At 45.7% G+C, this 26,267-nt stretch overlaps 1 protein-coding gene across 1 annotated transcript in view; it reads right to left on the bottom strand.

Moving 5' to 3' along the window:
* HAUS7 (HAUS augmin like complex subunit 7) overlaps positions 1–26,267 on the bottom strand; it is a 95,783-nt gene that overhangs the window by 31,530 nt on the left and 37,986 nt on the right. The window contains exons 5-6 of the mRNA XM_085629825.1: positions 12,881–12,978; positions 11,343–11,501 (exon numbers count right to left, since the gene is read on the bottom strand). Of these exons, the coding sequence (XP_085485951.1) occupies positions 11,343–11,501; positions 12,881–12,978 (257 nt within the window). The remainder of the gene's footprint in view (positions 1–11,342; positions 11,502–12,880; positions 12,979–26,267) is intronic.

Here is a 26,267-nt window from a genome sequence, read left to right as displayed (position 1 = left end):
GGACGAGTGGCGCGAATGGTGGCCTTTGAACATGTCTCCTCCCGCCACCTTAGCCACTACGGTCAAGAATCTAGGGGTAAAACTGGACAAGGATATGTCTATGAAATCCGAGGTCCAGGCTGTGGCATGTACATGTTTTGGCTTATTGAAAATGTTGCATAATTTTCTCCCGTTACTACCAGTATCCCACAGGAAGACAGTAGTTCAAGCACTGATTCTGTTGCGTCTTGACTATGTTAACGTTCTCTATCTCGGCCTGCCGGACCATCTCATTGGCCGCCTTCAGGTGGTACAGAATGCCGCGGCCAGAGCCATACTTATGGTTGACTTTAGGACCCATATGACTCCTCACCTAAGGTCCTTGCACTGGCTTCCAGTACGCAAGAGGATAAACTTTAAGGCCTTGGTGCTGGCTTACAAGCCCATCCATAACATTGGGGCCTTGTACTTGAGAAATAGATGTCAGCACTATGTTCCATCTAGAAACCTGAGGTCCTCTAGTCTGCTTCTTTCACAGACCCCAAGGTTTCTTCACCCTCGCTTGGGTGGACATTCTTTCCAGGTAGTGGCCTCTCGGCTTTGGAATAGCTTGCCTCTTGATCTGCGTCAGGAGGACGATCTCCTTAGTTTCCGTCGCAGCCTTAAAACTTGTCTGTTTGTATAATACTTCAGTGGCTTCGGGGCTTTACAGTTTTGGTTCGGTCACTGGTTCTTTTCCTTTCGGCGCCGGGACACTCCTGGGAGTAGCCGTGCGCTCTATAAGTACCCAGTAAAATTAACATTGACATATGACTGCTCGGAGGGTGAGGACTAGAATAACTGAACATCGTAGCTCCATGAGACGCAAAAAGGCAAATACCAAACTGACTCAGCATTACTTAGACCTTGGCCCCATGGAGAATGACATAACATGGTTAGTTATAGACAAACCACGCTTCTCATCGGCCTTCGACTCTGTCCTCTTCCACAGGAAACAACGTTGGATCTTCAGACTTCATAGCGTTACATGAGGTCTGAATGACGAGATCCCTTGGACCAGTCTTGGAAACGGATTCTCTTTAAAATTCTAACCCTCCATACAGCTGAAAAAACAGCAAACACCCCATAAAAATTAAATACAAATATTTTCATGAAAATGTTACTTAAATCAAACAAATAAAATTAGAACAAATTTTTTAAATGATTCTTACAAATATTAATAAAAACATGCATCAATAAACAGATAAATATATCAAATTAAACAAAAATTGTTTTAATTAAAGAATAAACAAATAAACTATACCTAATAATCAATAAAAATAAGATTAAAAAATGTGAACAAAAAATAAAGGTTCAATAACATCCCACCCTATTCCCCTACAAACACAACAACCTGCTATTAAATGATAAATTACTAACAAAAGGTTGAAACGTTAAAAAAAAGATTACAAATAACATTGAAATAAATGACACAAATAATTAAACAATTAAAAAATGTCATTTCAAAATTAATTTACAATAAAAATTCAAATATAGAACTTAAATTACAATTTAATTAACTTCTGACCATGTTCCTTTACAAATCCAACACCCCAAAATCAATTAAAATTTAAATGAACAAATTAAACAAAGTAATAATACCACAATTAAAATTAATTAATTAACATAATTAATCAATTAAATATTTAATTAACAATGACAAATAATTAACATTAATATTAAATACATTATAATTTATTGAACTTCCCAACCAATTCCCCTACAATCACAACCTGCTACTGTGTTATAAATTAGTAATTACATTTAAAAAAAAACTGATTTACACAATTAGAAACAATATTTTAAAAGATTAATAAAATTATACGAATAGTAATAAATAAAATGAATATACTAATATATATTAAATAAAGAGTTATATTTATTACAGCTATATTTAAGTAAACAATATAAAATACAATATTCCTAAAAAGAGATGTTCTACATTAGAAAAATGAAAGTCTTACAAAATATTCTGTAACAAAATATTTAAGGTAAGTCACAACATTTTTGACATGATCTTCATGTTACACAATATTTTTTATCCGATATTGCGGTAATTCACCCACTGGACCTTCTTTCTTTCGCAGATCGTGGCTCCATAAGAAATTTCGCAGATCGTGGCTCTATAAGAAATTTCAACCACAGTGTTGGTTGTTCATGGCAGATGCCCGTGAGAATCACCGCTGCGATCCAGGGTGAGCCCTTCTCTTGTTTGGGTGGGCGTCTTAAGTTTGTGTCCGAGGAAGAACCAGTGCCAAAGATTTCCTTCCGTGAAACAAGTGCGAGCAAGTGCAGCCTCCACTGATACTCTCTGAGCACCTCCCGTTCGGCTCCAGAGGCGCTTGGCTGAGCACAGTCATACAATTGTGCTAGAGTCAGCAGGGTTGAGGCAGAGTCAGCCTCACTGTGCCAGGGTGTGTGAACAGGCGCACCAGCTGGAGTAGCGCCTCTGCCTCCCATGGCGGTACCACGCAGGACGGCCATGTCTCACCATCTAAAGGGACAGTGCGGAGCCAAGTCTGCCTGGACCACAGTCACCTTTTAACAGACACCGGGGACATAGCCAAGGAAGGAGGTCGCACTCTTCAGCATGTGGGTATTTTAAATGTGTCCCACACCGATCTTGTTATATCAATTGTATGCATCTGGGTCAGCCCTCAGGGTTGGCTAACTTTCTACCCTCAACCAGACCTCATCCAGGAACAATATATAAAGATTGTGATCTTGGTGGTCTTTCCACCATCCCGCTGTGGCGGCGGGACTGAGTACTCCGCTGAGCTGAATGCCTTCCCGCCCGCTGCATTTACATGTTGCGGCTGGAGGACTCCACAGCCATCAGGCTGACGGCATACCGCCGAGCCGATTTCGATGTTCTAAATGAGCTGGCAGTCTTTTGGTGGCGCAGTCCTGATGCAGTGACATTGCGCTGCTGTAAAGGTAGGTAAGTACTATGTGTCAATATCAGAAAATACATATATATGTTGTGTATGTGTTATAACGTATATGTAGGTTATGTGCATCGTCTGTTTTGTCGCATGTAAAATAACACAAGCTGAAAGTAACCATCACCATACACCACATAGGAGAAGTGACAGAGAAGCCTACCTTTATTCTGGCGACAACGCGGTTGCTGAGCGTCATGGTCTGGGGGCAGGAGCACAGGAAGGACCTGGACAAAGGCATCCGACACAGATTCTAAAGTGGGAACCCGAAAAAAGGTGAGTTTGCACCTCCTTTCCTACCTCTCCGGCACAGAGTCAGGCTTGGTGGTCTCCCGGCCAGGAAAAGCACAACGGAAAGGCAGGTCGTAATCTAGGCGGCAGGAAGCTTGATGGGACTCCCTCCAAGACATGCCTGTGGCTCTCCCACCATTGATGTGGGAACAGAAGTCTCAGCAGAGGTAGCAGGACAATGGTAGTCTTTTAGCCGAGTTCCCGCCAAGATCTAAATCGGGCGATCGGGCCGCCAAGGCAGCGCGTGGGAACTCCACTGAAAAAAGCTCCGGCAGGACCCATTCTGCCAAGATCATAACCAGCCCTTAGTTTGAAGAGCTTAGTTCTGTCTTGACTAAAGTACTTTAACAAGTGAAAGCATTGACGGTACAATGATGTATTAAATGCCTTTATCTGACTCACCAGTTTAAAGGGGTAAACATAGTGCTCGGATTTTGGGCTCAAAAGTGGGGTAAAGTCCTAGGCCACCCGTGGTAGAAGGCTGGGATTGTTACAATATGAGCTCAGTACCACTTGATTGTCCTGGGACTCGCAAAAAAGTCCCCCCCCCCCCCAGTTTTTCACAAGTAGAGCCATCATCTGAAGATAGATTGCTAGGAATTTTATACGTTTACACGCAAAAACACTAAATGAGTGCTTTATGTCCTATCGGCATGCAAGTGCGCACAGTCTGCACAAGCCACATAAATCGTTTACAAGAACATGAAGATGCAGAAACGCCAAACCCCGTATATTTTAAGTAATTCTCATACCTTTTGCCAGTTTCTTTTTTTATTTCAGACCTGGGATTCCATTTGCAGAAGCAGGTCCAGAAGAGGAGACATTTCATCTACACATCTACCCACTCTGTGGAGTAGCTGAAGTTGTGTTGTGCTGTATTGTGGGCGTGTTTATCTAGTGCTTCACACCCCTGGTGAGGCAGCGAGGCACATTAGCACACTGATATCACACTGCTTGCTTGGAAGAATACCGAGTTATAGTGTGGCCTATGCCACTGACCAATAAGGTGCCCTCATACTATGCGTCCGTCGCAGCACTGGGCAGGTAGTGGAATGCAAAGGAGGGAGGAGGGATAGATTCTAGAACTTGGTGTCTCGGTGTTTTTAAACTCAAGTGCATGCACGCACACACGTGTGTGCACTGGTAAACCCTAAAATACATGGACAACACAAATCAATTCTTACTTACTCAAACATCGGGGTCAGAGAAGTGGGAGTGAGGAAATAAAAGAATCTAGAATGTATTCTGCTTGTTGTCACAAGAGAGTTCTGGGGAGGAGTATAGTGCAGGAGTGTATGTTTAATTTGTATCATCTGGACATGGGGGTGAGCGTAGTACTATGTAGTATCTCAGTTGTTGAGAACCATTTCAATTAATGGTGTCTCCTCCCTTGTCAACCCCGATCACACCCTCGTGTTGCATAAACGGAGTCTTGGCTCAGCTCTACAAGGCTTGTTTTCAAACCCAAGGGTGACACAAGTGAACTTAGTCCAATGCACGAGTGATGAATGTGAAAGATAGGTTATTATAATCCCGGACAACCCCACCCAATACATAAATGAGGTGGGGTCAATATTTCTGGGTTACTAACAGGCAGCACTGGTAATCCAAACAATCGTTCATTCACGATTAACACACTCAAGATCACTAGAAATGGAATATGTATCTCAACATGTTTATTTTAAAATAGTTATTTTAAAATGCTGGGATCTAATGCACATAATATTGTTGGCATCTCAGGAGAAGTTAAAAAAAATCAGCTACGCTTTTGAACAACAGTGAAAATAGGGAAAAATATAACTTCACCATTTATAGCCCTTACACCCTCACTGTGCGGTCTCCAAGCGCTATTCCAGTTCTAGCAGATGAGTAAGATTTAAACGTGATTTCATGTGGAAATGATTTTATCGGTAACAGACGGTGTGGCTTATATCGAAGTTTACATAAGGTGATGAAGTTAGTGAATGAAGCGTGAAAGCATTCTAAAATGGTGATAAAAGTTACTCTTACCCAGTGTAGAAAACGTAGATGTGTGCTCTCGCGTTCGGTCTGTTACCGATAAAATCATTTCCACATGAAATCACGTTTAAATCTTCCAATAGTCGTAACATCACGTTGACTTAATCGTTGTCATCCGCCTTTGGTTGCTAAAACAGCTCCCCATAATCCTCACGAGCATGGTACCATTCGCGCATCAACTTTTTTTACTTTCACTATAACCCTACACGTTACAACTTATCGGTTCTTAATCACTTTTTTCCACTTTTGTCCGCCTTTTTAACACACGAGTAACCATTAGACATCATACACAGCGCTCATTGTCATCTTTATTATTTTTCTAGAGTTCCCCTGATGAAGGCTTATGCCGAAATGCATTGGGAATATATAATTAATGCCAGAATCTTCGTAATGCGTTTGAAGTGAAAAAAAACGCTCATGATGAATTCGAAATAACAAATAAAGTTTTTCAACATTGAACATTGAAGAATCAAGTATAATCTTTTGAAACCCATTTTGGAGGACTAGCTACGCGCCTGGGGGACACACCCCAAGTTGTTGGGGGGTGCTTTTCTACATTTACATACGCCCTAGTTCGGAGGACGAACCCCGGAGCACGGTACAAACTACAAACCACCACTGAACTATCAGGTTGTGCACGTACCAAATCCATTTTATTTTTCACCTTGATAAAGGCACCTGTCCCAGACTGATGCACTGGGGGTTTTGCTGATGTCTAAATCTGAATGACTTGACACTTTCACAGTTCTTGGAAAGATAGGGACAGACGACATTTGCGTCAAAGGTAGACATGTTGATGAGTGTGCAGAAACTGAGGAAAATTGCAACTCCTGTTACCTAAAATTGAGATGATGGTGACTTCCATTACCTAAGATGGATTCTGGGCAAACTTACTTAAAAATGGAGTCAGACTGTAGGACTTTATGTCATAATGACATGCAGTACCTGGGCAAAGATAAAGGAGCTGGACAGGCTAACTAAAATGGAGACAGCAGCTAAAATGGATCCTGTCCTGTATCTGTTTAAGAGCCTACAACTAAAAGAAAAGAGATTTAAATAGATAAAATAATAGAAATATGGAGGAAAACATTCATAAGATCCATGACATTCCTGGAACAATTTTTAAACTAAATAGCCACTAAATTATTAGTGAGTGTGTTTTTAATTGATCTTGCTAACCAGAGATATTCATTACACATTTACAGAATAAAAGCACGTCAGAAACGTGCATTTAATGAACTAGCAAGTCATCGCTTGTTACATGTTCAACAACACATGTCTTCAAGCGGAAATGAAAAAGTTGTCTCTGCGCTGGAACAAATGATCGATACAACAGAAGTTGTAAGATACTGAGCCCGCACCTACCGCGCTGTTCTATGAGCAGCGCCGTATGTTCAAGAGATACGCACTCTGTGAAATCCCAGGCCGGGCCCATGATATGTCAAACACTGAACACATGCAGGATACCTTCCTGTGGTTCCATTATCCTGCTACACACTTCTTACCTAGAAGCATCTCCCGGCAAGATTGGATGCAGAAGTTATATGAACAAATTTACTCATCTGGCACTAAGTGGCCCCATGGGAGAGCAATTGTGGATCCGAAAGAAAGCAGCAGAGGTGACCCATCAAGTTCATTTGTGCCTGCCTAACTTCTACCCCACATGTCCCAGAACACCTTGCCAGACTCAAGATCAGAGTAAAGAAGGAGAAGTAAGTATTAAATAAAACACCTGGGGAGAGAGGGGCGATGGTAGGATGTTGAGGGGCTGGCGGGAAGAACACATCGCTGGGGAGGATGGTTGTTTACAGCTCTCATCCTAAGGCAGCCCAGCAGTTTTCACGTAGCATGTGCACAAGACTCATTGTATAGCTGAAGGTCAGATCTGTCCCCAAATAAGAGGACACCAGGACCATCCGGAGCTGCAAATTACCAATACCCAGGGTACCGGGCACCTTGCAGCAAGCCACGACTGGGAGAGTCCAGTCGGGACTCCAAGACAAAGCAGCCAACGAGGGACGTCAGCACCGCAGAGATCCACTTCCAAGTGGCCCAGCTGTCATGATTTTGAACCCTCAACTGGCAACCCCGATGACCGCAAGACTCTAGGGTGCACAGAGCCCAGCCAACACTTCTACTCTGCATTCGATTGCCCCAGCCAGGGTACTGGAAAACTGGCTGTGCCCCCTTGTCCCCAAGACCCTTGTGACCCAAGACCCTCTTGGGAGCTCCTGGACTTGTCCCCAAGTCCCCTTCTGCATCCTGTTTCCAGGTGGCCCCCCTTCTTACCGCAGAATCGCTCACAGTTACCAACCCAACCAGCACCTCTGCACCGGACGCCCCAGGGCAGGTAACGTGTAAGTGCTGGTGGTACTTTGGACCTTGGTCCCCTACGACCCCAAGTCTGAAGGAGAGCCCCAAAAACTGATCGCAAATACCTGAATTCAACAAAAGCCTTTTCTCCCATGGGGAAGCCTTGCTGCGTAAAGACGCAGTGAATTGAACTATTTACTTACCTGTAAAAAGTCATAACTGCAAAAGTACTTACGTCATAACAAAGTTCTTGGTATCAAAATGTATATAAACATATGACTTATTTTTCTAAATTGGCCTCGGATTTATTCTTGAGTGTGTGTCTCATTTATTGCCGATGCGAGTACAACAAATGCTTAGCACCGCCCTCTGATAAGCCTCACTGAGGTCCCACAGTACCACAAAAGAGCGCATTTGGGTTAGCATTTGTGCCTCTGTAAACCAACTGGGGTTTGCCTGGAGTCTTCACACAGTGCAGCTTGTTTTGGTCCATTATATAAAGAGCCAGCCTCCTGCACTCTTGCATAGGCCAGATATACTGGCTTTGCCAAAGCTTGTTTCCATTGCAGCCAACGTGTTTTGTCATTAATTTACTTCATCGTGTCTTCTTAGTGAGTGTACAATTAAATTTCAAAAGCGAGAATTCTTTTTTATGCCCTGCTTGTTATACGAAATCATGAAATATCCACCCAAGATTCATGGTAGTAGTGTTGAGCATGTATGATGAACGCCAGACACGTGTCTTCACAGAGGAATTGAACGCTCCTGTATAAGATATTGTGGGGGTAGTGTAATGTGTTGCCTAGAATGAAAAAAGGCAAGAGAGGAAAAGAAATACTGATTCCTGAAAACTTCCAGTACCGTGATTTCTTTTGGATGGCTGGATGAAGGGTGCTCGGGGGACCTATTGTGAATCTCTTGGGAGTTCTTCCTACCCAGGGGTGATTGGCAGCCACTCCTTCGTTGAAGCACCAAGAGATTATGAATTTAAATAACTGGGGTGTTGTCAGGGCTGGCGGGCAGGTTTTAGGGTTCAGTGGTGGGAGTTGGGGGGGGGGTTTCAGGGCTGGGGGCAGGTTTTAGGGTTCAGTGGTGGGAGTTGGGGGGGTGGGGGGGTTCAGGGCTGGGGGGCTGGATTTAGGGCTCAGGGGTGGGGGCTTTTCAGGGCTGGGGAGCAGACTTTAGGGCTCAGGGGTGGGGGTGTTGCAGCTGGTATGGGCTTCAGGGCCCGGGGCTCGGGAAGGAGCAGTTTTTAGGGCTCGGGCTTGGAGGGGGTTGCGTTGGAGGTGGGTGTTAGAGCTCAAGGCAGAGGGCTGGGGTGTTTTCAGGGCTAGGGGGCCGGTTTTAGGGTTCAGGGTTGGGAGGCGGGGGTTTTCAGGGCTGGGATCCTGTTTTAATGTCTCAACCAGTAATTATAGGAACAATTTTAAAGAAATGCATAAATCATCCAGGAGGGAAACAAGAGACCCAAGTAAGGAAAAATTATTTTGTTATTATTATTATACAAAAAGCTTATAGCAGCACTATAATACAATTAAATCAAATTAAAGTAGCCAAACATACACCAATTGTGTACTGACCGTGCTCAGTGCAAGTGATGAGTGCAGTGACACAAGTGATATATACAGTGTGGGCGGCGCGAGGTGAAAAAGAACAGCATTAATCAAGGCGGGGGGTTTTCAGGGCTGGGGAGGAGGTTTTAGGGTTTAGGGGAGGGAGGTGGGGGGGGGGATTTCTGGGCTTGGGGGCCGGTTTCCACAAGAGCTGTAACAGGTCTGCGGGATGGTTGTAGCATGTGCTGGGTGTACGGTTTAGTGGCCGATCGAGGCAGCAACGCTTACTGTTGGCTCAGCTGGACTGGTGTTTAGCACTAGGGTCAATGTGGGGTACGCACAGGGTAATGCACACCGCCTTATCACTAATGTAAAAGACACACAATTGATGGACGGAATGCAGAACAAATCAAAAAATTCTCCCCCAGTCAAGAGATCTGGGTTAAATCCATCATTGTTTTGCTCACCATGCCGCCCCAGTTTAGACCTGGCCATATGCAAATCAGTCTTGACCCTGTGCCTCATGGGAACAGTCCAGCCCGAACTGCCAAGCCAGGTCCTCCTGCTTGTTTCCAGTCCAGGGAGGACCTGGCTTGGCAGTTCGGGCTGGACTGTTCCTATGAGGCACAGGGTCAAGACTGATTTGCACATGGCTGGGTTCAAACTGGGATGGCATGGGGAGCAAAACAACGATGGATTTAGGCCCAGATCTCTGTACTGGGGTCAATGTATGACATTGTTCTGCATTCTGTCCATCAACTGTTGTTTTTGCATTTGTCACCCCGAGTGGGACGGGTATGCCCCGACGTGGGTCCCGTGCTCTCTATGCCACTGGAATTAAGCTATCCTGGCTGAAGAGGGGTGAAACCCCGAAACCGGTCCTAGGATGCTTGTTTCCAGTCCAGGGAGGACCTGGCTTGGCAGTTCGGGCTGGACTGTTCCTATGAAGCACAGGGTCAAGACTGATTTGCACATGGCTGGGTTCAAACTGGAATGGCATGGTGAGAAAAAAAACGATGGATTTAGGCCCAGATCTCTGTAGTGGGGTGAATGTATGACATTGTTCTGCATTCTGTCCATCAACTGTTGTTTTTGCATTTGTCACCCCGAGTGGGACGGGTATGCCCCGACGTGGGTCCCGTGCTCTCTATGCCACTGGAATTAAGCTATCCTGGCTGAAGAGGGGTGAAACCCCGAAACCGGTCCTAGGATGCTTGTTTCCAGTCCAGGGAGGACCTGGCTTGGCAGTTCGGGCTGGACTGTTCCTATGAAGCACAGGGTCAAGACTGATTTGCATATGGCTGGGTTCAAACTGGAATGGCATGGTGAGCAAAAAAACGATGGATTTAGGCCCATATCTCTGTAGTGGGGTGAATGTATGACATTGTTCTGCATTCTGTCCATCAACTGTTGTTTTTGCATTTATCACTAATGTAATCGGCCCAGGAACAGTACAGAAACACCTTTGTAGGTGTATGATGTCATCTGAGTCGTGCGCTCAAGTGAACTTTATTTGTATCCTGACGCTGTGATCAGCATTAGAATGCAAGTTCAATCACGGTGGTGCCGGATGACACACTGCAACCGAAATTCTCCCAAAAATAAATAAATAATAGCACCATATTGTTGGTGTGCAGCAGATGGGAACTCCCTGACCAATGTAATGTTGTACAGCAAATATGAAATTTCAGAGAGACCTACAAGGTGGATTTAAAACGAAGGCGGCAGCTGTTGGCAGGAACCTTTCAGCGTATCCTTATAGGGGCAGCGAGTACCGAGGCCCACAAGGAGAAGAAGGTAGTGTGGTTCAAACGCGGCATGTCCAACTATGCGGGTGATCATGGGTGGGACAGAAGGGGAAGGCCCCTTCCGATACAACCTGGCATCCTTTGGCATGGGGTGGACACGAGCATGCAACCCGGCACTTAGGTTTTTGACATCTGTGCAATGTACCTTCACATGTGCATGTACACCTTCAGACAGGTGTGCACATGCGCACACACACACACACAAGCTGCACTCGCTACAACCATCCTATATTGGATCCTACAAGATTTTTGGTGCAAACAGTAAATTAGAAGGGGGAAGGGTTTTAGGGCCAATACCATCAGAGGCAAATCACCCACGCTGCCCCTGTGAGACTGCAAATAGATGATCACTGCAAATGGAAGGGACACATTTGCCCAGGCTGAAGGGGCACAATTACCTCTTTTTTGAGAGGTCCTCTCCGAGAAGCAGCGACTTGATGTCCGAAGGCCACGGATTACACTCAGGGTTCCGCACGGACTGGAAGTGAGGGCTGGAAAAGATCTCTTTCAGGAGGTCCTCGGTGCCTTGGACACGGCTCAGGATGGACTCCTCAACACTGGCGGGAGAAACGTGAGTGAGGTAGGGCTTCAAAGGTTGTCAGTGCAGACCATTTGCACCCACCCAGGACAAACAGGAGAAAACACGAACTAGGAAGGTGAAAATCTAACTGTAAATGCTAAAGTAGCAAACGGGCAAACAATTGTGCCAATTTGATGCTCTATTCCAAACTTTTCTTACTGCAGGTACATTTTTCTCTTGAAAACACCCAGTGTGCACGAGAATATCCTAGCACCATCCAGAGTCATGGCCACTTGTCTGTTGCTATATTCTTCGCACAAGCACGTATTAGCACTTTTCACTTCACTTTAACAGGCACTGAAACCCACCACTGCCAAAAGGGCCACAACTCACGGATGGTGTTCGGAAACCTTTGCCTCCAAGTTCACAGCTCTACAAAACAGAATCATTAACTTGCCTGGGCATTAACCAGCCAACCATCGATGTCCCCCGGATTATAATAGTCACAGGAAAAAGTGGTGCTTCAGAAACTGTCCACTCACCTCAACAACTCCTCGAACATCACAAATTCAATGACCGGCCTAAGCTGGGCACAGTCAGTCATGTTACCAATGCAGGAAGGTCTGCGGAGGGTGAAGGATCCAGGCCAAACAACCATCCCAACTCTACCAGAATTCAGTACACTGGAAACTCACTCAAGCAGAAACGCGGGTACTGGTAGCCGGGGCTCACCCACCAGTCAAATGGTTTCAGAATTTTATCAGAGGGAATAGAAGGGTCAACTCCCTTCCCACCTTAGATGAGGAGAGGCGGCGGTTATCTACATTGCCCCCTAAATCTTATGATGTATAAATGGCCAGAAACAAACTCTCTCGAATCCCTCCCACACTAGTCTTGGACTTCAGCATATCCTATGAAGTGAATGCAGTCACACATCGATTTCCACCTTGAGGGGCGATATAAATCCTTCACCTTATCTCACCTAAAGATCAAATTATCAATGGCTGACCAACAAAATCCATGAGCGCAGAAGGGAGTAACGTGCCGGTGGGCTTACAAGGCAGAAACGCCCCGCAGTGCTGGGAAGAACGCAAGGCTTCCATTGGCTGGAAAGGAAGGAAGGAAGGAAGAAAAGTGCCTAAATGTGCCCCTGGGCTGAGAATGAGGGCCTGCCCCTTTGGAGTGGGGTGAAAGGAATGTCCACAACAAAGATGGGAGCTGTTCTCCTGGGCTGGGCTAGAGGGAAGGTTCTTGTCCTTCAAGGTGAGCTATGCTGGAGGGGAAGGCATGAATGTAACCTGAATACCAACAAAGTTTCACCAATTACAGAGGAAAGGAAAGGGGAGTCGTTTCAGTCAAGCATGTCATGGGTTCCGCCAGTAGCCTTAGCTCCTGGCATACACTGATACCACTTACCTGCCAGAAAGGGAGTCTCCGTTGGCACATTGAGGGCTGCTGATCACATCCAGCAACGCGGTCATGAAGGACAACTGTCGCTGAGGCCTAGCAAGGCCCTAGTGGAAGCAGAGAGGAAAAGAGATGAAAAATCCTTCATGTTTAAGTCAGAACTGAGCACTGTATCTTAGTGGGATTTGTCCTAATAGAGACTCAAAAGATAAGAGCTGGGTGTAGACTGAAGACTAGAATACATAGACTGAAAGAGGGCGAGCACCCGCCTTCGACCTTGGTTGCCTTGAGACTGACTCAGCAAGATCTGCAGTAAGCCGCAACACTCTTACTGTGGTGCTAGCCCACTGTAAATACCATTTGTGGTCCCAGGACAGTAGCCCCAGAAAGTCCAAAGTCAAAACAGCCCGTTGGCCAGAAACAATGCAATGGACACTGGAGAGAAAAGGACTTGATGTTCTGCTGGAGGAGAACAATATCCTAGGACCATCCATTGTAGGTCAATACACACAGCTTCTGGGACTTTAACATCATTGTACAAAGTATTCAGCCAACATCATAAGAAATAATGAATGAGGGTCTTTGCACTAATGTGTGTGTGAAATAAACTTGGTTCTGCCGCAATGCAGCCATTTTTGGCTCTAGACAAGGGCGGGGCCCTGGAAGGCGCATACAATAAACACATATAGCTGTAAGGCACAAAGCGAATACATTTCTCAATATGCTATGGTTACCGAAGGATATGCTGTTTGTCAGAGGCCGATGCTTCATCTCTATATTTTTTATTAGTATTAAAAAATGATTTGTGTAACATACATCAGTCATTTAATCTGTGTTCGAGGTGTAATTGTCATGAGTGGTAGAGGAAGCATGCAGGGGTCATCAGCTTGTTTTGGTGACTCCTGTCCTCTCACAAGCGTACATGAAAAAATGAGGATAAGTGGCAAGATACAGTGCGGGGAAGAGTGAAAAGCATAGTAAAGCTATAATAGGAGTATAGGTGGTAGGAGAAAGTGCGTGGAGGTCTATAAGCAGGGCAAGTTAGGAATATGAGAGTAAGTGTTACAAGAGAGTGCGGGTGAGAGGAATATGCATGCAGCGTGTGAAATAGAAGGATAAGCGGTAGGAGATAGTGCGGGGTACAGGTGAGAGACCATAGCAGTGTTGTGTTTTAGGGCAAGTAATGGAAGGAACGCAAAGTAAATACTATGTGGTATATTATAAAACAGGAGGTATTTAATAAAAACAAAAAGGGAGGGAGGAAGAGGTGCAAGGGAAGGGTGACCGCGTGATCTGTTTAAGTGGGAGGACAGAGTGTGTGAGCGAGGGAAAAGCAGTAAGCGTTAGAATAGAGTGCAGGGCAAAGGGAGAGGCTGTGCGAGTTAAAAATACGAGGAAAAGTGGGAGGAGAGAGTGCGTGATGACTTTTATATTATGTGACTTAGTGGGCATGCGAACTTGCAGCAGCAAACTGTAAAGAGTAGTTGACGTGCGGCATAGCGTGTTTTAATGCGGAAACATTGACTCGTTTGCTAGAGGAGCAGGGGAGTTCTAGTTTTGTGTTATGTTTATTGAAGCGAAAGATAATTGTGTGTAGGAGCTGGATAATAGAGATATGGGGTGAGTAGTTTTGTTTGCAGAGTGCATCGGTTAGGTTTTCTGGCAAACAAAACGATGTTTTACAGTGGAATAAATGGTCGGTTGTCGTTTCTAATGTAAAAAGCCTTACTACATATTTTTTATTTGTTTTAAGCTCCTATATACAATTGTTTTTGCTTTAATAAAAATTATGCAAATGGAGGGCTCCCTTGTTGCTGTTGCAATGAAAGCTTTTGCATGGAGACAGTTGAACTCGAATGTTGTTGCTAAGTATTTGATACTTTCTGTGTGGTTAATTAGTGTGGCAGTTTGGAGCGTGTGAGCAAGTGGAGAAAGAGCAAGAGTCGGCTGTTAGATTGGAGTCGTGGTAAAGGAGTTGCTCAGGTGAATGTTGTTTGGGAGCAAGGGGTAAGTGCTGCGATGAATGTTGACGGTGGAGTTGTATGGACACTTGTGTTACAGCAACATGGAGCATCCTGTGGATCAAGGGCAATAGTGTGGCGGACGGGAGGTGGTGAAATATGAATTGCATGGAATGTATGCGTTTGAATATTTATTGGTAAGAGATATAGAGCCTAGTGTTATGTAGAGGCAGCTGCAGAGTACATGTTAGTTAATATGTGGGTGTATGGTACTGTGTGGGGAAAGGATGAGGTATGGGGGTAGATGATTAGTGGATAAATGTTAGGATAGAGTGCGGAAGAACGAAAAGGATGGTGAAGTAAAAGCATGAGTATAGGTAAGAGGACAGAGCTTGGCGGAAAGTAAAAGGCACAGATATGCATAACATAAGTATAGGTGTGAGGAGAGAGTGTGGGTTAGAGGAAGAGGCCTGGTGAAGAATAGGAGGGTAAGTGGTAGGACAGAGTGTGGGGCAGAGTGAAAGGCGAGGTGATGTTGCAACATGAATATAGGTGGCAAGAGAGAGCCCGTGGCGGAGGCTAAGTTAGTGAGTTAAGAATATGAGGTAAGTGTTAGAACAGAGTGTGGGGCAGAGGAATAGGGATGGAGTGTGGAAAACATAAGGATAAGTGGTAAGACATAGTGCAGGGCAGAAGGAAGAGAGTATGGCACTGTTGTGTGGTAAAGCAACAAAAGCGAAGAAAAGCACAGTGAGGGAAAAACTTGAGGGTAGGTGGTAGGACAGAGTGCGTGGCACAGTGGCAGGTAGATTGCGGAAAAACATAAGGATAAGTGGCAGGGCAGACTGCAGGGTAAAGAGACATAGATGGTTAGGCTGGAGGGGGAGGGTGAAGTGAGTTTAGAAGCATCAGGTGAACTATATTTTGAGTAGTATGTGTTATAAATGTTCCTGGAAATTAGTGTGGAAAGTTCTTATAAACAGGTGTGTACCTTGTGCAAAGGCTGGAAGTAGTAATTACTATTTAAAGGCAAAACAACAGATGCATTGGCGTATTAGTATAAGGCTAGTGTTGCTGTGTAGGAAATGTTTGACTGACAAAATTATAATTGTAGCTATGTGACCATAATAGAATGCACTGTAATATTATTTGTTGATATTTGTGGCCCTGATGTTCAACGTTCCACAAGTGTTGGGATATTGGCAAACAGGAAATGTAACTGGTAGATGTGCTAAAGGCGCCTTTTAGTCTGGCTGTTTATAATTGTCATTGAAGCTTTATGGGAGGGGTAAAGGCGCAGCTTGAAGTATCGAAACCAAAACAAGCGTGTTTTAGCGGGCAATTTAGAACACACAATAGATGGTGCGATAGATTAGGAAAGGAATGTTTCTCGCAGACAATAAACAGCGCTGCAGGGCATGAGTTTGTTATATGGGAACTAGAGGCAGAGCGCGTCTATATGTTTTGCCCTATGCGCATGCCGACATGGAAGGAAAGACATTAGTGAGAACATAAGGAGAGGTATCAGGATAGAGTGCGTGGCAGAATAAAGAACGCGAGCCTAGGCGGCAGGACAGAATGGGAGGCGCACGGCGCGAAAAAGGGACAGGTACGTAGAGGCAAAAGCATGAGGATAGCTGGCAGTAAGAAGAGAGCTATGGGGAGGCAATAGCATGAGGATAGCTGGCAAGACAGAGTGAAGACAGAGGGAAGGGCATGGGCTGTCTAGAATATAAGGCTAGGTGGCAGCAAAAAGTGCAGGACAAAGGGGAGCGAAAAATATGAGGGTAAGTGGCACGAGAAAGTGCGAGGTGCAGAGACAGGGACGGTGATTGAAGTTTGAGGTTAAGTGGTAAGTGAAAGCGCGGGGTAAAGTGAACAGAATAGGCACTGGTTGCGGCAACAAAAGCAAAAAAACGCCACTGGGAAGGAGACCGAGCGGGGGGGGGGCAGCAGGAGAGTGTGGCGCTGCTGTGATGAGCATTGAAATGCCTAATTTAATGTCAAATCAGCATTTGCAATGCAATAGGTCGCGCAGTTACGCGAGTTTAAGCTGTTGGCATTGTAAATGACAATGCCTTTTATTTATGTTTTAATAAGCAAAACAAAAAAGGCATTGTCGTTTAGAATGCCAATAGCTCAAACTCGCGTAATTGCGAGACCTATTGCATTGCAAATGTTTATAGGTCTCCATTTAAAGGATGCATTCCAGAACTGATAGCCTAATAGTACCTCCAAAAGAAAATACCTATTTGTCATTTATAATGAGTCATAAAGAGCAAGTTGACAGTATAAATGAGCAGCGCCTCTCTTACCTGGCTGAAAAGCTATTTATTCCTTCCACTTCCCCCTGATTGGCCAGGTGAGTAAGAGTTTGGTTTCAGTTTTACTCAACACCCTCATGTTTATTGGCTTCACTTGTAAATTACACACGGGTTTGAACTGGGCAGCATGTGTCAAGCGTTTGTGTGTTCAATTGAAATGTGTGCGCAGTGTTGGTTGCGAGGAGTGTGCTTGAGCGTCCCTGGATTAGAGCTCCTAGAAGAGTCAGCACAGAGCTGTGGTTGTGATGTGCAAAGCCAGACACATAAACAAACACATCTAGGCAAAATATGACAAGTGCTGTCAGCACTGTAACTGCTGTTTGTTTAAGGTGAGGCGGGATCTCTTACTTACTGAAACACGCTTTTAATGACTGAAAGTGAGAAACATTGGGGAAATCTTTGTATTATTATAAAAACGAACACAAATACGACCCCGACTCAAGTCGAAGATGTGCACAGAAGACAACAGTCGCCACAACTTTACAATTTACACCGAGAGAACCCTCTTGCTGGAGTTCACCATCATCTGATGCACTCCGGTGCTCCGAATAACTTCTGTTGACCCCGCAAAACCAGGTTATATATGTATGTGAGTTGCATCGCTTTTATTTTATTTTTTAAAGCATTGGCAGAGCTATCTATGCAAAATCTATGGGCGATTCAATGTGTGTATTTTTTTTACAAGTTGAAAAGCAGTCAGCTGATGTGCTACATGGCTTAAAGTTAAAAAAAACGCTATGACGCAGCGAATACTGGCATTGTCATACTGTGATTTTTATTTATGTTGCTCAGCAGATCAACTGCTGGTCAACGTGTAAAATAAAACATTTTGCAAAGGTGAAACCTATCGGCTTTGCCAATGCTTGTTCTCTTTCTTGCGAAGCTGTCTGAAATTCAGGTTGACGCACACATATTTAGACAAGGCCTGCATGATGAAACTGCTTTATTTATTACAGATGTCTACCAAACCCAAAAAACTGTATTTATTCAGTCGCCGAGTCTGTCGATGGGACCATTGCTGCTGCTGCACACATAACAAGCTGTCGCCATTGTGAGGGAAGTGGGATAAGGGAGGGGGTGGCATATGGTGAGCTCATTTCGCGTCCGCTTTGATGTTCTCATCAAAGCAGCCGCGAAATGAGCTTTTGTAAACGGGGGATTTGAAAGTGCAAACTAGTGCTTTCAGGCTGCCAAATGGTGCGCGCGCCCGGCGCACATGCACTGTATTTGGAGGCCTGAAAAGCACTAGTTTGCACTTCCAGATCCCCCTTTTACAAAAGCTCTCGCGAGAGCAGCGCTAAAGCGCGGTCTCAGACGAGACCTAAAAAACGCCACTGGGAAGAAGACCGAGCAGGGGGGCAGCAGGAGAGTGTGGTGCTGCTGTGATGAGCATTGAAATGCGTCATGCCTAATTTAATGTCAAATCAGCAAGGAACTCTGCTAAACCTTACATTTGGACAAATTATTTCTGGGTATATTATTAAAACTAATCAGCACACACGATTAATGTGTTTGTTACTGTATAGGTGTAGTGAATGAAGTAAGTTGTTTAAAAGAGTAACAATATGCCACCCAAAAAGCAAAACTACGTGAAAGGGCTCTTTTGCTGGTTTTCGTTAGTACATTTATTTATGACCTAGGTTTTCGGCGGACAACCTTAGACGTTTTGGCAGTTATGTGCTTTTTTATCGAACCAGCTGGAGTAGCATGCAGGATAAAGTAATTAAACTGACACACCGGATAATAAGCCCCGTACAAGAGACCTGATGTCCTAACAACATGGAGTAACGCGCAAGCAAGGTAGCAACCCTAGATTATATTTATAGGAGAGTAGTCCTTGCGCTGCGTTCTGTTTACAACTGTAGTTACTCATGAGCACTTCTATGAGAATAACTGTTAAGACAGAGTACGGGGCAGGTGAAAGGCAAAAAGTGAAAAACATAAGGATAACTGTTTGGACAAAGTGCGGGACAGAATAAGTGAAAACATAAGGCTAAGTGGTAAAGCAGAGTGTGCAGCAGAGGGACTGGGCACAAGAGAATAATATGAGGATAAGTGGTAGAGAGAGTGCAAGGCTGCGGGACAGGCACGTGGAGTGAAAAACATAGGGAGGGTGAAGCGAGCATGGAAGCAATGGGCAAACTGTATTTTCTAGTAGGAGAAAGTGCGAGGACTTGTGATGTTTTGTTTTATTGAACCAGCTGGACTAGCATGCCGGAGAAAGTAATTGAACCGACACACTGGATAACAAATCCGTAGTAGAAACCGGATATAATAATAACCTAGAGCAATGCACAAGCAAGGTAGCTGCACAAAGTGTGCAGCGAGTGTAGAAACTAAGTTTAAGTAAAAGGAGAGAGTACAAAGTAGAGCAAGATCCATGGGGAGCGAAAAGCATGAGGGTAAGTGGTAGGATTAAGTGCAAGATGGAAGACCAGGGACGCTAATTGAATAACGTAAGAATAATTGGTAGGACAGAGTGCGGGCAGATGAAAAGCATGGTGAGGCAAGAACATAATATTAGGTGGTAGGATTTAGTGCGTGGGAGAGAGATACGTATAGCGAGCTAAAAGCATGAGGAAAAGTGGCAGGACAGGGTGTGGGCGAGAGTGGAAAGGAAGGTGATTTAAGAATACGAGTCTATGTAGGAGGACAGTACGCGGGGCAAAGTAAAAGGCACTGTAAAGCAATAAAAAAGGATAGGTGGCAAGATAGAGTGCGTGGCACAGAATAGAAAAGCCAGGATGCCATAGGCCTTGTTAAAAACAAGGAATATGACACATTTGAGTGCTGTTGGTGGTGGTAAAATGCAGCACATATCAGGGATCAGTGGGTCCCGGTGCCACTGTACCTGCAGCACCGATGCCAGCTACGACCCTGTTCTTAACATAACATAAATTAATGACATCTATAATATTTACTTCTCACAAATCGAAAGCAGCAAATTCTGAGTGTAGGGAAGTAGGTAAAAAAAAAAAAAAATAAATAATAATAATCGCTTCGGGCATCACGTGTACAGAGCATGATTTGCAGTTTTTTTAAAGCACGGTCACAAATGATCGGGCTGTGCTGAGAAACGACGGAGCCTCCTTTAGGAGTGAGGTTGCATTGCCATGGCAACAGGATGAATCTCTCATGCTTGGGATTTAAAAAGGCTCACACTTCTGTCCTCTATGTACTGACAGGTAAAATAACCGGCTGTCACCTCGAACAAAACATACTTGAATCTGCAATTAGCAGCGCATGATTAGCACCGTCAGAAAGGCCTTTGGCGTGAAATCTAAAATAAACGTAGATTTGAATGTTGGTGCTTTTTCATATGGGATCCTTCAACTCTAGGGGTGAGTTAGCCTAGATTGCACCCCACACGGGACGTTGAATGTGTCACTGGCCGCACGGCCTGACGGGAAAACGTTTGAACACCAGCCTCTCTTAATAACTAGCCGCGTTGCCTAATACAGGTGTACATTGTTTTTGGACCTGGTTCCAGATGGAGAGTAAAAATACTATATACTAAAGCATGAATGGGAGTAAAAAATAAATGTAGGGTCGATAATATTAAGGCAAATACACAAAAGGGAAGAATGCGTGCACATAGGCGAACACAAACAAAACTCATCCACGACTAAAAACAAGTGGCAGTGAAAGTGATCGCGAAAGCGATCGCTATTGTAAAACAAACACACCCGCGAGTGGTGCACGTGCCACAGCTAAACATGTGTTTTCAATTATCGCGCACGTGTCTGGGCACGATAATTGAAACCACATGGCCGTTGGTGCGCGTAATAAACACCAATAGGCCATGGGCGGAGTAATGCGCCCGCCTTTGGCCAACTGCGTGGTGTCTTTCATAATAAGACGCACGCAATGGCCAATACTACTCACCCACGCCTACAAATCCCTCCACAACATTGGACCCAAATACCTCAACGAAAGAGTCTCCTTCCACATACCCGAAAGGGACCTCTGCTCCGCCGGCCTCGCCATGGCAGAAACCTCGCGCATCCGCAGAACCAGAAATGGTGGAAGAGCCTTCTCCTACATCGCAGTCAAAGCCAGGAACGAGCTACCAGTCAACATCAGACGCTCCCCCACCCTGCACATCTTCAGGAAGGGCCTCATGACCTGGGTCTTCGACTGAACCGGAGCTGCACTGCCCCCTCCCCCTACTAGCGCCTTGAGACCCTCACAGGTGAGTAGCGCGCTCTAAACCCCCAGATTGATTGATTGAATGAGGTATGAAAATTGCTCCTACGGTTTAGCCAAATATAATCATTTGAATTGTAGGTAAAGATACAAATTCCATGTGCTAAGGTCAGAAGGGCAAAGGGGACATGTTCCAAAAACTCTGAAAACCCCATATTTTGGTGATGAAATATAAAAGGAGTGTCACAGGTTAATCTTAACCGCACTGGCCATTTATCACTGGTGAAGGTTAAAGACCCAGCAGCAAGTGGCCTCAAACCCCCTGGCGCTCACTGACTGTGAAAGGTGAAGGTTAAAGACCCAGCAGCAAGTGGCCTCAAACCCCCTGGCGCTCACTGACTGTGAAAGGTGAAGGTTAAAGACCCAGCAGCAAGTGGCCTCAAACCCCCTGGTGCTCACTGACTGTGAAAGGTGAAGGTTAAAGACCCAGCAGTAAGTTGCCTCAAACCCCATGGCGCTCAGTGACTGTGAAATGTGAAGGTTAAAGACCCAGCAGTAAGTGGCCTCAAACCCCCTGGCGCTCACTGACTGTGAAAGGTGAAGGTTAAAGACCCAGCAGTAAGTTGCCTCAAACCCCCTGGCGCTCACTGACTGTGAAAGGTGAAGGTTAAAGACCCAGCAGCAAGTGGCCTCAAACCCCCTGGTGCTCACTGACTGTGAAAGGTGAAGGTTAAAGACCCAGCAGTAAGTTGCCTCAAACCCCCTGGCGCTCACTGACTGTGAAAGGTGAAGGTTAAAGACCCAGCAGCAAGTGGCCTCAAACCCCCTGGCGCTCACTGACTGTGAAAGGTGAAGGTTAAAGACCCAGCAGTAAGTGGCCTCAAACACCCTGGCGCTCACCGACTGTGAAAGGTGAAGGTTAAAGACCCAGCAGTAAGTGGCCTCAAACACCCTGGCGCTCACCGACTGTGAAAGGTGAAGGTTAAAGACCCAGCAGCAAGTGGCCTCAAACCCCCTGGCTCTCACTGACTGTGAAAGGTGAAGGTTAAAGACCCAGCAGCAAGTGGCCTCAAACCCCCTGGCGCTCACTGACTGTGAAAGGTGAAGGTTAAAGACCCAGCAGTAAGTGGCCTCAAACCCCCTGGCGCTCACCGACTGTGAAAGGTGACGTAAGACTTTCACATTCTGTTTCATAAAATAAAATGTATCTGTAACATAGAAAGGGAGTTGAAATAGGAAAGATGTGACCACCTTATTTACACTGGTACGATAACACAATTGGGGTGTGGGGTGTGGGGGGTGTGTGGTGGGTGTGTGGTGGGTGTGTGGTGTGTGTGTGGTGTGTGTGTGGTGTGTGTGTGATGTGTGTGTGGGGTGTGGGGTGTGGTGTGTGGGGTGTGGTGTGTGTGTGTCTAGGCAGTTATACCTGCTGTCACGCTAAGAGAAAAGTTAATTCCAGGAAACGTAGAAGTACAAACCCCGTCACCTGCAGCCACAGGTCTGAGAAGCAGCTGCTATGAAGTGTGATTTCGAAAAGGTTGGCTCTGAATGGGGGGGTGGCTCTTCATGGGGGAAGTGGGCTCTTTGGGGGGGAGTATGTCTCTCTCCATGGGGGAAGAGGGTTGGCTGTCGGGGACGGGGTTGGTTCTCCATAGTGGGGGGTTGACTCTCCATGGGGGGCGGGGTTGGCTCTCTTTGGGGCGAGTTGGCTCTTCATGGTGCGCATTATAAAGCGAACAAAGAACATGTTTACTGTTGGCACTAAAATAAACTGAGTGAATGAGCAAGAAAGATTATGTTTCACGGTTGGAACTGATGCTAGACGCTAAAAGTTTTTAGTTTTTTTTTATTAGGGGAGTTTCAAGATTGCTTTGCCAAATGTGCATTTGGTTTAAGAGTGTATGTATGGAGCCCTGGTTCATAAAGTAAATACTGCCACCCATCTGTATATGGGTGACAGTATAGAATAGGTGTATCAGTTTATGACTCAAAGTACAGCTGAGCTACTCACAACCCATAATTATTAAAAGGAAAAAAAGCATGAAGGCGTGCAAAACCCCAGGGCTAGTAATCACACTGAAATGTGCCTTCTTCGGAGAAAGTGTAAATATTTTAAGTTATTTATTGAGAGTTAGTTCGAAATGACACCGCCCGTAGTACAGCTATGAGAGGGTGACCAGCCTTCCCAGCAGCTCTTCGGAACTGGGCATGCACAAGCTGAAATGCAGAGTCAGCACAGAATTCTTTTTAGGTCGAGCCTAGCGTAAGACTGCGCACATGAGCAGTCTCGCTGGCGAGATTTAATGATTTAGGGGTCAGTGTCAGTATCGGGCTATAAGCCCCGCCCCTCTTTCTCATTGGCTGGAGTCACCGTTTATGCTAAACGGCGGCCAGCCATTGGGAAAGAGCACTTGCTGACATACAGTTTTCTCTATTTGAGCCGTCCCACTTGGACTGGCTCACTTGACTTACTGTCGTCGCAAAAGCTTTGTTATCTTTATGGGGCCATGTGTTTCAAACACATGGCCCCATAAAGACAAGAAAGCTTTCACTACTGACGAAAGCGAAAGCCGACCGTGCTTGTATTCACCAGCAGCCAATGTATTTCCGCCCAGGGCGCTACCCTGGCAAAGGCAGACTCTGTTGACATCGAGTCTGTGGCTCACCATAGCTGCATCAGATTCATGTAAAGTCACGACCTCCCCCTACCCCCTATCCCACCTACCTACCCCCAGACACACCCGACCCTCGCAATCAGCCGAAGGTTTAATAATGCTCCTTCTGCAAACCCCAGGGTCACCGCACAGCTCCCTCGCGGAGAGGCAAGTCTGAACTCGACGACCCCCACAGACAGCCATTATCTAGATGGAGCTTAAACGGTTACTTTTTAAAAGAGTCGGGCGCAATAGCCATGCAGCCTGTCAGCAATATAATATCACCAACCTCCTCTAAGGAATATTATCGAACACAAGGAAAGGGGAAGAAATATCCCCAAAAGTATTTTCAATAACATGATTAGAGTTAGTGGCACTTATAGACGAGAGAGAGCGAGAGGACGATAGAGCGCGTGAGAGAGAGAGTGTGAGAGAGAGCGCGAGAGAGTGTGAGAGAGAGCGCGAGAGAGTGTGAGAGAGAGCGCGCGAGAGTGTGAGAGAGAGCGCGAGAGTGTGAGAGAGAGCGCGAGAGTGTGAGAGAGAGCGCGAGAGTGTGAGAGAGAGCGCGAGAGTGTGAGAGAGAGCGCGAGAGTGTGAGAGAGAGCGCGCGAGAGAGAGAGTGACAGCGCGCGCAAGAGTGTGTGAGTGTGTGTGTGAGAAAGAGAGAGCGAGTGCTAAAGAGAAACTTTGTTCTGGCCTCGCACTGATGGAAAGCTGTGCGCTGTGTTTCGTTTATTTTTGCAGAAAATGCACCAACCCACTGAGCTTTGTTGTCGGCTGCAGGGTGTTGCCCTGCGCACAAGGGATGTCGCGTGTCAGCCTCTCCACAGCCATTCCTGTATTTCTGACGGTGTTTGGGTAGAGAGGCGCCAAAGCGGCTTCTGGGGGCCCCGGTACGGCGGCCCGTGAGAGGACTGCGCTTCTTTCAGAGCCCCCCACCGCACTCATTCCGTCACATTTTCCCCACCTCTGAGACATGCTTTCTCGCATTATAACCGGGTTAGGTTGGAAACTCAAACAGTGAGCCAGACATGAAGACAGGGCTGGAGAGAACGGATGGACAGAAATGCAGCACGTGTATTCCGTGGAGTGTCGGTAGAGCTGGGGCTGAGGCCGTCACACACATGGCTGGCGGAGAAGATGTGGCTTAACGGCTAGAGCGGCTGACTTTGAAGCTAAGGAACCAGGTTCAGTCTGGCACAAACATCCTGTGATTCTGGGCAAATCTCCCCGTGCCTGAAAAATGAATGTGTCCGTCTGTAATGCAACTGGTGCTCATGTAAAGCACTGATACCTTCGATCGAGTTCCCGCTATATAAAATTGCACACAAAAAATCATTAGCTTGTTGTGGTATCCCACGGGCCATCTGCATTAGCTCAGGAGATGAGACAGGAGGCCGCAGTGGTCTCTAGTCACTTCTCAGAAAACCTGTACAAACCGCGCTCGGTGCACGAGGAGTCTGAGACATTCACTGCGGTCGGACACCTTTGTTTTAGAGGCTGCCAGGGGTGGACGGTTCACTCCGAGGTCAGCCAGTCTGCGGCACACAGCCCTGCGTACAAAGCAGATTGACTTTCTTAGCCTCAGCCCCAGGGGTCCCTGTGCCAACCCCACCAATTGCATCTTAGAACAAACCTAATATATATGAGAGGAGAGAGTCACAGGCGAAACAGAGGCTTCATCACAGTCTGAAGGAACTCTCAGACTGATGCAAAACTCGTGAAGTCCACAGCCCTACCCCTGACATGGATTTCGCTCTGACTGGTGATTTTCAAGCTGCTGGTTAACCATTGCACAATGCAAAGAAAAGGAAAACAAGCATTGGCAAAGCCAATTTGTCTCGTCTATGCAAGAGCTATTGACTTTGCCAATGTCTTTTTAGCTATGTTGTAGACCAGCTTAGATGCTGTGGAGCATGGTTAAAAGTTGTTTAAAAAAAGTGCCTGGACGGTCAGCACTTGCCACATCATATCACTTTTTTTTTAAGGCAGATGGGAGTGGGTAACACGGACAAAGGGAGGGAGGGTGGGAAGGAATGGAAACCACAGGTGGGAAAGGAGAACAAGACCAAAACAAGCATTTAAAATGCAATAGGTCTCGCCTTTGGTTAAGTTAAAGCCATTTGCTTTGCTAATGGTATTGTATAGCAACTCAACTGGCTTTAACTTAATGAAAGGCGAGACCTTTTGCATTTTTAATGCTGGTTAGAAACAGGAGGCATGGAGAGGGAGATTTTGCATTTTCTTTGTTTGGCACTCTCCTGGAATGACCTTTCAGTGCAATGGCAAGAAGTGTGTAAGAGGTGATTTA

This window comes from Triturus cristatus, chromosome 10 (assembly GCF_964204655.1).
Source record: "Triturus cristatus chromosome 10, aTriCri1.1, whole genome shotgun sequence".
Lineage (NCBI taxonomy): Eukaryota > Metazoa > Chordata > Amphibia > Caudata > Salamandridae > Triturus > Triturus cristatus.
This window is presented reverse-complemented; position numbering and strand designations above follow the sequence as displayed.